This window comes from Oryctolagus cuniculus, chromosome 4 (assembly GCF_051225735.1).
Source record: "Oryctolagus cuniculus isolate XC-2025 breed Fujian yellow rabbit chromosome 4, ASM5122573v1, whole genome shotgun sequence".
NCBI lineage: Eukaryota > Metazoa > Chordata > Mammalia > Lagomorpha > Leporidae > Oryctolagus > Oryctolagus cuniculus.
In genome coordinates this window covers 169702828-169717472 of record NC_142870.1, presented here as the reverse complement: position 1 = coordinate 169717472, position 14645 = coordinate 169702828, and the positions used below count along the sequence as shown (strand labels likewise).

Below are 14645 nucleotides of genomic sequence, written 5' to 3'. Positions count from 1 at the left end.
GAGACGTAAGTAACTTAACGAAGGTCACACCTCTAATAAGTGAGGACAGTTGAAATATTAACCCAGGAAACCTGGCTCCCAAAATAATACAGGCAAGTATGATGTGGACAAATGTACATAAGGACAACACAACCCACTAAAAGACACAGATCACAAATTAATATTCCTATTGTCATGAGCATTATAGAGCTGACTCCCCAAAAAATGTAAAATTACAAGCTGTGAAAGAAAGAGCAAAGGGTCAAATAGAAAAGCTTAATACCTTTAATTTGTCAGAGAAAGTTGGGGAGAAAAAGCAAAATTACAAAAACGTGTTCAGTAGGGGCCAGGGTTGTGGTGTTGAGGGTCCTGTGACACCAGCATCCCACGTGGGCGCCAGTTCAAGTGCTGGCTGCTCCACTTCTGACCCAGCTCCCTGCTGATACACCTGGGAAGGCAGCAGAGGATGGCCCAGGAGCTTAGGCCCCTGCCACCCAAATGGGAGACATGGATGAAGCTCCCGGTTTCAGCCTGACCCAGTCCTGACCTCCACAACTGCTTGGGGAGTGAAATAGTGTATGGAAGATATCTCCCTCTCTTTCTCTGTGACTCTGCCTTTCAAATAGAATCAATAAACCCTTAAAAAAACAATTTGCACAGTGACAAACTAAAAATAGGCAGAACAAATCTATGAGTTAATAATATTGAGTATCAGGGCCAGTGCTGTAGCGTAGCAGGTAAAGCCACCGCCACTGCGGCATCCCACAGGGGCACTGGTTCAAGTCCCGGCTGCCCTCTTCCGATCCAGCTCTCTGCTATGGCCTGGAAAAGCAGAAGGTGGTCCAAGTGCTTGTGCCCCTGCACCCGCGCAGGAGACCCGGAAGAAGCTCCTGGCTTCGGATTGGCCCAGCTCCAGCCGTTGTGGCCATCTGGAGAGTGAACCAGTGGATGGAAGATCTTTCTCTGATTCTCCCTCTCTGTAACTCTACATCTCGACTGAATAACACATCTTTTTAAAAATATTGAGTATGTAAGCTAGCAATAAAATGACCAGTTGAAAATGCAGACTTTTCTGAATCCAGTGAAATGAAAGAGATGAAAAGAAGCATTTTCCCCAGGTCCGGCTTGTTAATGGTTCCAGAGGAGAAGCTGGGGTTTCCCTGGATGGGATTAGCACCAGAAACTAGAGGGACATTTAAGAGGGCGGGAACAGGAAGAGCTCAAACATGGCAGAAGAGAAAATGACTGGACTACCAGCACATAAACCAAAGAATTCACCTCTCTTGATGAAGCAAGACTGAGACCAAGAGTCTGAGCTGTTACCAAACAATACACAAACACAAGGCAAAAAGCAAGCCTGGGCAGACATCATTTAACTTACAGGAAATAATCAAGAGGCAAGTTCCATGAGGTGGGCCCTGACTGAACTCACTGCTGTGGGATTGACAGCGATGACGGAGATGGCTGCTCGGATGAGCAGGCTCAAACCCTCTTCAAAGTACTGCACAGAACAGGGAGAGCGGCTATGGCTGAGCACAAGGTCTGGAGTGAGATTGAAGGGCAGCAAAACCATTAAAAGTTACAACGCCACTAGTGAGGGTTCATTTTCAGGTACACTAGGCAGAGAAGAGCGTGGAGGCAATGCTGTAAAATTTAAATTACCCGGGGCCAGCACTGTGGCACAGTAGGTTAAGCCTCCACCTGTGGTGCTGGCATCCCTAATGGGCACCAGTTCAAGTCCCAGATGCTCCACTTTCCACCCAGCTCCCTGCTAATGCACCTGGGAAGGCAGTGGAAGACGGCTCAAGTCCCTGGGCCCCTGCACCCACATGGGAGACCTGGAAGAAGCTCCTGGCTCCTGGCTTTGGCCAGGCGTTTGGGGAGTGAACCAGCAGATGGACCTCTCTGTCTATAACTCTACCTCTCCAACAAATCTTAAAAAAATTTAAATTACCCTTCCAGAATCCAAAACAAAAACAGAAGTGGGAAGCCAAACCTATGACAAGACGTGTTATGAACATTCGCTCTCCATTGCCAATTCTTTCTGAAAGATGGTCTAAGACAAGCCTTGTGGCACGAGTCAAACGCTGCACCTACTGACGACAGCTCCAACTCTCCCAGCAGCCGGGTCGCTCAGGGATCTTTCAAATGCTGCCATTTCTAAGACCCCAGTTCAGAACTCGCACTACCACAAAGTGATATCGCCCTTCCTGGCATTCATTTATTTAGTGTCAACAGACAGTGTTCCGTGGCCAGGCAGAATCTGCAAGCCAACTCTACAAAAAAGAAAAAATACATAGTAGCCTGGAGTCACCAACAGCAGCCGTGTTCACCAGAAGGGTGGGATTCAGGCACCCAAGTGCCGAATGACTAAGAGGCTGCCTTTGCAAAGCTGGCTGGGACTGCCCAGAGCCGGGCTGAGCAGGTGCTCCCAGGAAGGGGGCGGGCACTGCACAGCCCTGGGAAGCAGGACGCATCCTGTCGCCCGCAGGGACGACCCACTCGGGCTCAGCCGTATGGTTCCTGATCGCCCCGTGGTTGATATGATTAACAGACGTCCCTTCTTTGTCACCACCTTCTTAGTATAAATAGAGTCAAATGTCAAAGAATATTCTCTTTTATCCAAATATTTATTTTCTTGGCATAAATTTTCATTGATACTTTCACACAATCCTGTCTCGGTTAATTTTCCGTTTTTATTAACTGAGTAGAATGAGCTCATGGCAGCAGCGGCAAACAACATCTGATGACTAATGAAAAACACAACAAGGTCCTGAAAATGTGACCACCGCCAGAGAGACACTTAGCCCTGGCCTTGTCCGACTCGGGGAAGCCCCTCACACACTGATGCCAGCATGGGCGAGAAATCTGCGGCTCTGTGGCGACTCCAGGGAGAGAATGAACCGCTACCAATATTCAAACAAAATTCAAACCGATTCCTCAAACATTCAACTGAGATGGACTGCAACCAGGGAATGGCGTCATCTGGTCAGGCTTTAACTATGTGTCAGAATTTCCCACAGACATCAAAAGCGCTCACTGTGAACAAGTCTGAAATGCCACAGACCTGCACTTGGAGCCGCACCGTGCATATTAGCCTGGCAAGGCTCTGAGAGGCCCTGTGGAAAAGACGCTGATTCCCGGGACAGCAGCTGGAGACCGCATTCAAGTCCCACCTCTGCCTCCAATCCAGCTCCCTGCTAACGCTCACCCTGGACAACAGCAGATGATGGCTCAAGGACTTGGGTCCCTACCACCCACATGGGGAACCCAGATGGAGTTCTGGGGTCCTGTCTTCAACCTGAACCACCTCTGTGGGCATTTAGGGAGTGAACCAGTGGATGGAAGATTTCAACCTGTTTCTGTCTCTGCCTTTCAAGTAAAAGTAAATTTTAAGATTTATTCATTTATTTGAAAAGCAGAGTTACAGAGAGGGAGGGGCAGAGGCAGAGAGGGAGGTCTTCCATCTGCTGGTTCACTCCCCAAATAGCTGCAATGGGCTGAACTGGGCCAATCCAAAGCCAGGAGTGTCTTCTGGGTCCCCCACGCAGGTGCAGGGGCCCAAGCACTTGGGCCATCTTCTATTACTCTCCCAGGTCTTAGCAGAGAGCTGGATTGGAAGTAGATCAGCCAGGACTCGAACCAGTGCCCATATGAGATGCCAGCACTACAGGCAGTGATTTTACTCACTGCGCCACAGTGCCAGCCCATAAAATGAAAATTTTCTAAAAAACTTTAAGAACTCAGATCTGTTAACACACTGATGCTCATACTCACTTGACCACAGAAGCTGTTTTATTTTGTGGAGTATCAGTGATATGATCAACAAAATTTGAGAAATGCCATTCCAAGTAAAATGCAAAAATGCATTACCGTATATGCATTAATTATAAAGAACTAAAATATCAAAAACTAAAATAAAATTTCTTTGATGATTGCAGAATACGAAAGGAAAGTATATTGTTTCAGGTGCAACACATGTTGGTTGACAGTTTTACTTGCTGAAATGACAACCAAATGAAATTTACTCTATACCCAGTGACACCAGAAATAAAGAATTTCACAGTACTCATTGTCACTTAACACAAGCTTCTCATAAAACAGATAAAAAAATGTCAATACGTGGGACTGACATTTTAAGTGCTTGGTAAGAACATATCACAACTATACTTACGTTTTGATTTAAACACCCACTTATCAGAAAACATCAAACCCTGCATCAGAGGTTCACAACCTTCACAACCATCTTCCCTCATGTCACTGACTCTGTCACGAAAATCTACTCATACCAAAACAATGGCACCCACTGAAGAGTATCACAATACTTACCACAATACAAAAAGAATCCAGATCAATGCTACGTACATACTTAGAACATTCTGGATTAGACCAAGTAAGATTTACAACAAGCTGAACAGCATTCTATAAAACAAAAACAAAAAGTCAGTCAGGCTAATTCCATCTGCTTTCTACGCTATCGACTGAGAGTGAGAAAGACGACCGTCTTGGAACTTGATGGCTGAAGAGAATCTGAGCTCCGCATTCCGAGTTATCCACCCCTACCTTAAGAGAAGTTCTTTGGGTAACTTTTTGTTAATAAGGCCTTCATCACTGTTTGAGAAAACCTGAAAGAAAAAAGAAAAGAAATTGTTAAGCTGTTCTTCAACCAGTATGAAAAAAAAAATGTGCTTTTTAGACTGGATCAGAACAGCCTCAATCACGGTCCTGAAAATATGACAATAAATTCATGAAGCTGCCACTTGACAATACTGAGGGGTAGAAAATAGTTCATATTCTATTACCATTTCATTAGAATGTCAACACAAAGCCACTGTATATTACATTACAACAGAGGTTCTAGCCAAGGCAATTAGGCAAGAAATGAAAGACAAACCGACTGGAAAAGACAGACAACCTCTACTTGCACGCGATATGATCGTGCACACAGTAAAGATCCACAGAAATCAAAACTCATCAAGGAGTCAGCAAGTTTGTAAGACATCACATGAAATGTTTTCATTTCCATACACCAGCAGGGAACACTGTGAACATAAACTTAAGAAAACAATCCCATGTACAGCCTCATCAAAATGATTAAAATACTTAGGAATAAATTTAACAAAAAATGTATAAGAACTCCATGCTGAAAACAAGATGCTGAGAGACATCAAAGAAGACTTAAACTGAAAGACACCCTCATTCTGACTTAGAAGATTTGACAGTGTTATGTTAGCAACACTTCCCAAACTAATCCACAGAATTAACGTAATCCCTATTCAGAACCCCAGCTGGACTTTTGTTATTTTGTTCTTTTTTTCAGAAATTGACGCACTGATCCTAAAATTCACATGGAAATTCAAGAGATCAAGAATAGCTAAAATAATCTTGAAAAACAAAATATTTTGAGGATTCAAACTTTACTGCAAAATTCAAAATTTACTACAAAGCTACAGTAATTGGAACACTGTAGTACTGGCACAAGGACAGACATAAAGAATAGATAAGTGGAAGAGAACTGAGAGGCCAGAAATAAACTCACATTGCGGGCAACAGCTTTGTAAACAGGAAGTCGTCTTAAGAAGTGGTGCTGGACCAACGGGACGTTCCCATGCAAACAGTCAAGCTGGGCCTCTACCTCACACCATTCAGAAAGAACACCAAGTCAGCAAAGCTCAGAGACCTGAATGACCATGAAAGATGAAACTGAGAGCCCCAAGAGAACACAGACACTGGCATAGATGACCTTGACTTTGCAACAGTTCCTTGGACGTGACACCAGAAGCACAAGCAAAGGAAAAGAGACGACCAGACTTCACCAAAATCCACAAATTCTGTGCTTCCAGAGCATCACCGAGCGTGGAAAGGAAAACCACCACCTCAGAGAAAATACTCCCAAAACACAAAAAGAAGGGATTTATACCCAGAACAGACACTTCCACAACTCAGAAATAGAGACAATCCCATTAAAAGTGGGTCAAAGATCTGAATAGATACTTACACAAAGAAGGTACAAAAATGACCAATACGTCCATGAAAGCATGCTCAACCTGAGCCACCAGGGAGCCACTTAAGTCAAAACCATAATGATTCTTCACACGCACAAGGACGGCTGGTATTAAAAAAAAGACATTCACAAGTAAGAGTGAGGATGTGGAAAAATCAGCATCCTCACACACTGCGGTAGGAACGTAAAATGGTACAGCCACTGTGGAAAGCAATCTGCAGCTCATCAGAGGTGAGGCAGAATTGCCATATGAAAGGTGAAAATGCCTGGGAAAATGGAATTACAAGTTCAGGAGGCAGTGTCTAGCTGGCCTGCCCACATCCTACACCGAAGCGCCTGGCTCAAGTCACGGCTGCACTTCTGACTCCAGCCTCCTCTTGGGAGGCCACGGGTGATGGCTCAGATGGCTGGGGCCCGGCCATTCACCAGGAGGACGTGCACTCAGTCCCCAGCTCCTGACTTCAGCCTGGCCCAGCCCCAGCGGTGGGTAAATGCAGAGTGAAGCAGCAAGGAGGAGAGCCGCTCATTCTCTCACTCTCAACTTCTCTATATGTCTGCATCTCAAATAAAAACGGTAAGTTTATTTTAGTGCAAATCTCTTTGAAATTCATGCATAGTTTTTTCACAAGATGCATGTTCCATGAATTTTCTTTTCTTTTTTCTTTTTTTCTTTTTCTTTTTTTTTTTTTTTTTTTTTTGACTGGCAAAGTGGACAGTGAGAGAGAGAGACAGAGAGAAAGGTCTTCCTTTGCCGTTGGTTCACCCTCCAATGGCCGCTGCAGCCGGCACATCACGCTGATCCGAAGCCAGGAGCCAGGTACTTATCCTGGTCTCCCATGGGGTGCAGGGCCCAAGCACTTGGGCCATCCTCCACTGCACTCCCTGGCCACAGCAGAGAGCTGGCCTGGAAGAGGGGCAACCAGGACAGAATCCGGCGCCCCAACCAGGGCCAGAACCTAGGGTGCTGGCGCTGCAGGCGGAGGATAGCCTAGTGAGCTGCAGTGCCGGCCTCCATGAATTTTCAATGGCATCATTATTTTTTTTTTTGACAGGCAGTTAGACAGTGAGAGAGAGAGAGAAAGGTCTTCCTTCCATTGGTTCACCCCCCAAGTAGTGGCTACGGCCAGCACGTTGCGGCTGACGTGCTGCGCCAATCCGAAGCCAGGGGCCAGGTGTTTCCTCCTGGTCTCCCACGCGGGTGCAGGGCCCAAAGACCTGGGCCATCCTCCACTGCGCTCCCGGGCCACAGAAGAGAGCTGGACTGGAAGAGGAGCAACTGGGACAGAATCCGGTGCCCCAACCGGGACTAGAACCTGATGTGCCAGTGCCGCAGATGGAGGATTAGCCAAGTGAGCCGCAGCACCGGCCTGGCATTATTATTTTTTTTAAATGTTCATATATGGGGCTGGCACTCTGGCACAGCAGGTTAAAGCCCCGGCCTGCAGTGCTGGCAACCCATATGAGCGCCACTTCGAATTCTGGCTACTCCACTTCCAATCCAGCTCCCTGCTAATCTGCCTGGGAAAGCAACAGAAAATGGTCCAAGTCCTTGGGCTCCTGCACCCACGTGGGAGACCCGGAAGAAGCTCCTGGCTCCTGGCTTTGGATTGGCTCAGCTCCATCCGTTGTGGCCATTTGGGGAATGAACCAGTAGATGGAAGACCTCTCTCGCTGTCTCTCCCTCCCTCTGTAACTCTTTCAAGTAAATAAAACAAATCTTAAAAAAGTTCTATTTTCTTTTTCTTTTTTTTTTAAATTTATTTGAAGGGCACATCAACAGAGAGAGAGAGGGGGGCAACAGAGATCTGTCTCCTGGTTAAGTCACCGGATGCCTGCAACATCAGGGACTGGGACAATAGCTTGACTGGGCTGATGCAAAGCCAGGACCCTGAACTCAATCCAGGTCTCCCATAAGTATGGCAGATCCTCAAGTGCGTGAGAGATCCTCTGCTAACACCCAGGGTGTGCATTAGCAGGAAACTAGATCAGAAGCAAGAGAATCCAGGAATCAAATCTTTGGGCTGCAGGCATCCCAAATCCCTGCTCAACCCCACTGTGCCATGACGCCCACTCCTCCATAAACTTCTTTAAGACCCCTGGGAAGCATGGAGTTTGGCTTTGTTTTTTATTTTGGCACCAAAATACACTTAACAGTTAATTCCATTTTCCATGAACATTTTGAAGAATCTTGCATATCAAAACTCATGAGAAGCTAAAATATATATCCACACAAAAAATGTGTATATGAATGTTCACAATGGCATTATTTGTAACAGTTAAAAAGCAGAAATAATTCAAATGTCCATCAACTGATGAATGATGAAAAAAATCACTGGAGTACCCCTGAGCACAAAGAAATAATACTGTTACACGTCACAACAGGAATGAGCCTTGAAAACACACCACTGAGTCCTGCACAAGGCGCTTAAGGAGGTGAGGACACAGAAACATGGTCATCACTGTGAAAGAAGGCAAAGGAAGAAAATCTCTCAGTAAAAGATCACAGGAAGTTCAAAGTAAAATCAGGAATATCTTTGGAAAAATGGCAGGGCAAAGTCATTGCTTATCAATAGTCACCTTGAATGTAAATGGCCTCAACTCCCCAGTTAAAAGACAGACTGGCTGAATGGATTAAAAAAACAAAATCCATCTATTTGCTGCTTACAAGAAACACATCTTTCCTACAAAGATGCATGCAGACTGAAAGTGAAAGGTTGGAAGAAGATATTCCATGCCAACAGAAACCAAAAAAGAGCTGGCATAGCCATCTTAATATTGGAAAAAACAGACTTTAACACAAAAGCTTTTTTTAAATTTATTTTTATTTTTTTGACAGGCAGAGTTAGGCAGTGACAGAGAGAAAGGTCTTCCTTCCATTGGTTCACCCCCCAAATGGCCACCACAGCTGGCGCGCTGTGCCAATCCAAAGCCAGGAACCAGGTGCCTCTTCCTGGTCTCCCATGTGGGTGCAGGGCCCAAGGACTTGGGCCATCCTCCACTGCACTCCCAGGCCACAGCAGAGAGATGGCCTGGAAGAGGGGCAACCGGGACAGAATCTGGCACCCCGACCAGGACTAGAACCCGGGGTGCCGGCGCCCCGGAGGATTAGCCTATTGAGCCACAGCGCTGGCCAACACAAAAGCTTTTAAAAGCGACAAAGAGGAGCACTATATAATGATTAAGGGATCAATTCAACAGGAAGATGTAACTATTATAAACATATGCACCTAATCATAGGGCACCTGGCTATTTAAAAGAAATGTTAAGGGATTTAAGGGGACTTAGACTACAATACAATAGTATTGCAGAACTACAATACTTAGAGCAATGGGCAGATAAACCAGACATAAAATCAACAAGGAAACAGCAGAATTAATCGACACTATAGACCAAATGGACCTAACAGATATCTACAGAACTTTTCATCCTACAGTTGCAGAATACACATTCTTCTCACCAGTGCATGGAACTTTCTCTAGGATTCACCATATACCAAACCATAAAGCAAGTCTCAGCAAATTCAAAAGAATTGAATTATACCATGCATCTTCTCAGACCACAACGGAATGAAGCTGGAAATCACCAACTCAGGAATCCCTAGAGCATACGCAAACATGTGGAGACTGAACAACATGCTCCTGAATGAACAGTGGGTCATAGAGGAAATCAAAAGAGAAATCAAACTTTCTGGAAACAAATGAAGATGACAACGTAACATATCAAAACTTGTGGGATACAGTAAAAGCAGTGTTAAGAGGAAAGTTTATAATAATAGGTGCTCACATCAAGAAATTGGAAAGGCACCAAATGAGCTATCAATGAATCTCAACGATCTAAAAAAAACAGCAAACCAAACCCAAAACTAATAGGACAAAAGAAATAATTAAAACTAGAGTAGAAATCAACAAAATTGAATCCAAAAAAAAATACAAAGAATCAGCAAAACGAAGAGTTAGTTTTTCAAAAAAGAAACACTGACAAACCATTGGACCAATTAAACAAAAAAAGATGACCCAAATCGATAAAATTAGAGATGATAAAGGAAATGTAACAACAGACACAAAAGAAATAATCATCAGAAATTACTACAAAGAGCTGTATGCCAACAAACTGGGAAACCTAGAAGAAATGGATAGATTCCTGGACACGTACAACCTTCCTAAATAGAGCCATGAAGACATAGAAAACCAGTACCAGACAGGGATGCCCACGTTCACCGTTGCTATTCAATATAGTACTGGAAGTTTTAGAACCATTAGGCAAGAAAAAAAAGTCAAACAATTTGGGAAGGAAGAAGTCAAACTACCCCTATTTGCAGACGACATGATTCTATATATAGGGAATCCAAAGAACTCCACTAAGAGACTACTGAATCTCATAGAAGAGTTTGGTAAAGTAGCAGGATATAAAATCAACACACAAAAATCAGCAGTGTTTGTATACACAGACAATGCCGCAGCTGAGAAAGAACTTCTAAAATTAATCCCATTCACAATAGCTACAAAAAAATCAAATACCTTGGAATAAATTTAACCAAGATGTCCAAGATCTCTACAATGAGAAGTACAAAACATTAAAGAAACAGAAGATAGAAAAAAGGGAAAAATCTTCCATGTTCATGGATTTCAAGAATCAATATCATCAAAATATCCAGTCTTAAAAAGGAAATTTACAGATTCAACACAATACCAATCAAAATCCCAAAGACATTCTTCTCAGATCTAGAAAAAATGATGCTGAAATTCATATGGAGACACAGGAAACCTCAAATAGCTAAAGCAATCTTATATAACAAAAACAAAACAGGATGCATCACAATACCAGGTTTCAGGACACGCTATAGGACAGTTATAATCAAAATAGCCTGGTACTGGTACAAAAACAGATGGATAGACCAAAGGAACAAAATAGAAACACCAGAAATCAATCTAAACACCCACAATCAACTTATGTTTGATCAAGGAGCTAAAATCAATTCCTGGAGTAAGGACAGTGTATTCAACAAATGGTGCTGGAAAAACTGGATTTCCACATGCAGAAGTATGAAGGAAGACCCTTACCTTACACCTTATACAAAAATCCACTCATCATGGATTAAAAGATCTAAATTTATGACCCAACATCATCAAATTATTAGAGAATATCAGAAAACCCTGCAAGATATTGGCACAGGCAAAGACTTCTTGGAAAAGACCCCAGGGGCACAGGCAGCCAAAGCCAAAATTAACAACTGGGATTACATCAAATTTAGATGAGAGGCAACTGACAGAATGGGAGAAATTATTTTCAAGCTATGCAACTGATAAAGGATTAATAACCAGAATCTGCAAAGAGATCAAGACACTCTACAACAACAACCAACCCACTTAAGAGATGGGCCAAGCACCTAAACATTTTTCAAAAAAGGAAATCCAAATGGCCAACAGACATGAAAAAATGTTCAGGATCACTAGCCATCAGGAAAATGCAAAGCAAAACCACAATGAGGTTTCACCTCACCTCCATTACAATGGCTTTCATACAGAAATCAACAAACAACAAATGCCTGCGAGGATGTGGGGAAAAAGGCACACTAATTCACTGTTGGTGGGAATGCAAACTGGTAAAGACCATTTGGAGTCAACCTAAATGCCCATCAACAGAAGACTGGATAAAGAAATTATGGGATATGTACTCTATGAAATATTACACAGCAGTAAAAAAAAAATTAAATCTGATCACTTGCAACAAAACAGAGGAATCTGGAAAACATCATACTGAGTGAAATAAGCCAGTCCAAAATGGACAAATATTATATATTCTCCCTGATCAGTGACAACTGAGCACCTAAAAGAAAACTTGTAGAGGTGAAACTGACACTGTGAGAAGCAATGACCTGATCAGATTTGTTCTGTCAAGGAACAACTTACTATTTTATTATTTTTAGTATTTTTCGAACTCAACACAGAAATATTCTTAGGTGTTTAAATGCAATTAAAAACCAATCCCTGTGAAAAATAAGAGAATAAGAGAGGGAGGAGATGTACAGTACGGCACACATTCCCATGGTCTTACATCTAAGGCAAAGCTAAAAATTTGCCATGGGACTCCAAATTCCATTTAGTTGGCAGGTATCAATGTCATCTTACATGTTAAAGTGATCATATTAAGTGTGTAACTGATCATATAGACAGGACTAAGTGTTAAAGGGATCACATAAGACCAAGTGTCTGCTAATAACAATAGATAGAATTAAAAAGGAGAGAATGATCCAACATGGGAAGCAGGCCACACAACAGATTCAGAATTCAAATGCCCTAAATAGAACTCTGACCTCAGAATCAGCCCTTAAGGCATTCCGTTCTGCCTAAAAAGCCCATGAGAGCATTTAAGGCATGGAAAGCCAAGACACTCTGGCAAAAATTGATCTACACGAAGGATCTTTATGAGTGAGATCCCAGTGGAAAGAAGGGGCCATCAAAGAAGGAGGTACTTTTCTCTGAAGGGAGGAGAGAACTTCCACTTTGCCTATGGCCCTGTCTAAAGCTGACAGAGTTTGTGGACTCAAAATGCTTCCATAGCCTTGGCAGCTCATGACAAGAGCCTCGAGTGATCACTGACATCATAAATAAGAGTTTCAGTTGTTAAATCAACAACAGGAGTCACTGTGCAATTGCTCCACATGTAGGACCTCTGTCCTTAATGAGTTGTACTGTGAGAATTAACAGTAATACTTGTCTTCAAACAGTACTTTATACCTCTGTGTGGGTGCAAACAGTTAAAATTTTTATTTAGTATAGAGTTGATCTTCTATATATAAAGACAATTAAAAATGAATCTTAATGAAGAATGGGATGGGAGAGGGAGTAAGAGGTGGGATGGTTTGGGGGTGGGAGAGCAGATGAGGGGGAAGAACCACTATATTCCAAAAGCTATACCTGTGAAATTTGTATTCATTAGAGTTAGAAACATACCAGGGGACTCCAATTTAATCCCATCAAGGTGGCATGTACCAATGCCATCTCACTAGTCCAAGTGATCAATTTCAGTTCGCAATTGATCATAATGAAAGGACTAAGAGTCAAAGGGAGCACATAAGCAAGTCTAGTACCTGCTAACACTAACCGATAGAATAAATAAAGGGGAGAGTGATCCAACATGGGAAGTGAGATACTCAGCAGACTCATAGAATGGCAGATGTCCAAAATAGCACTCTGGCCTCAGAATCAGCCCTAAAGGCATTCAGATCTGGCTGAAAAGACCATGAGAGTATTTCAGGCATGGAAAGCCAAGACACTCTGGCAAAAGATCTCTGTGAGTGAGATCTCAGTGGAAAGAACAGGTCTTCAAAGAAGGAGGTACCTTTCTCTGAAGGGAGGAGAGAACCTCCACTTTGACTATGACCTTGTCTAAACAAGATAAGAGTCGGAGAACTCAGAGGGCTTCCATAGCCTTGGAAACTCATGACTGGAGCATAGGGAGATTACTGATGCCATAGACAGGAGTGTCAATTGGTAAAGTCAACAACAGGAGTCACTGTGCACTTACTCCTCATGTAGGATCTCTGTCCTTAATGTGCTGTGCATTGAGATTTAATGCTATAACGAGTACTCAAATAATATATTTCACTTTGTGTTTCTATGGGGGTGCAAACTGTTGAAATCTTTACTTAATGCATACTAAACTGATCCTCTGTCAAAAAAAAAAAAAAAAAAAGAAAAGAAAAGAAACTATCAACTCCCAACTTGACTCTCATTGGGATTAAACATGACAATAGGTCTGATCTGATTTCATCATCATTAAAAAAAAATCATCTATTATTTTTCACTTTATGTTTCTGTGTGGGAGCAAACTGTTGAAATCCTTACTTAATGTATACTAAGCTGATCTTCTGTATATTAAGATAATCAAAAATGAATCTTGATGTGAATGGAAGGGGAGAGGGAGTGGGAAAGGGGAGGGTTGTGGGTGGGAGGGACGGTATGGGGGGGAAGCCATAGTAATCCATTATTCGTGCTTTGGAAACGTATATTCATTAAATAAAAGTTAAAAAAAAAAGAAAAGAAAAATACACCACTGAAAACAACAGGAATATTTATGGAAAGACAGCATGGCCAAGTCATAACTTATCAAGAGTCATCTAGAATGCAAATGGCCTCAATTCTCCAGTTAACAGACACAGACTGGTTGAATGGATTAAAAAAACAAAACCCATCTATTTGCTGCCTATAAGAAACACATCTCAGCAACAAAGATGCATGCAGACTGAAAGTGAAATGATGGAAAAAGAGACTCCACACCAACAGAAACAAAAAAAGAGCTGGTGTAGCCATCCTAATATCAGACAAAATAGACTTTTAGTCCCAGCTGCTCCACTTCTGATGTAGCTCTCTGCTATGGCCTGAGAAACCAGTAGAAGATGGCCCAAGTCCTTGGGCCCCTGCACCCAAGTGGGGAGACCCAGAGGAAGCTCCTAGCTCCTGGCTTCAGATCAGCACAGCTCTAGACATTGTGGCCAACTGGGGAGTCAATCAGTGGATAGAAGATTTTGATCTCTCTCTGTCTCTGTCTCTGCCTCTCCTTCTCTATGTAACTCTGCCTTTCAAATAAATAAATCTTTGAAAAAAAATACATACTACAGGGCAGTTACAATCAAAGCAGTCTGGTACTGGTACAAAAACAG

The 14645-nt window shown here is 42.8% G+C and overlaps 1 protein-coding gene across 1 annotated transcript in view; it reads right to left on the bottom strand.

Moving 5' to 3' along the window:
* The window catches only part of FBXL2 (F-box and leucine rich repeat protein 2), a 95662-nt gene that overhangs the window by 66920 nt on the left and 14097 nt on the right, over window positions 1–14645 (bottom strand). The window contains exon 2 of the mRNA XM_089331255.1: window positions 4543–4604. Within this exon, the coding sequence (XP_089187381.1) occupies window positions 4543–4604 (62 nt within the window). The remainder of the gene's footprint in view (window positions 1–4542; window positions 4605–14645) is intronic.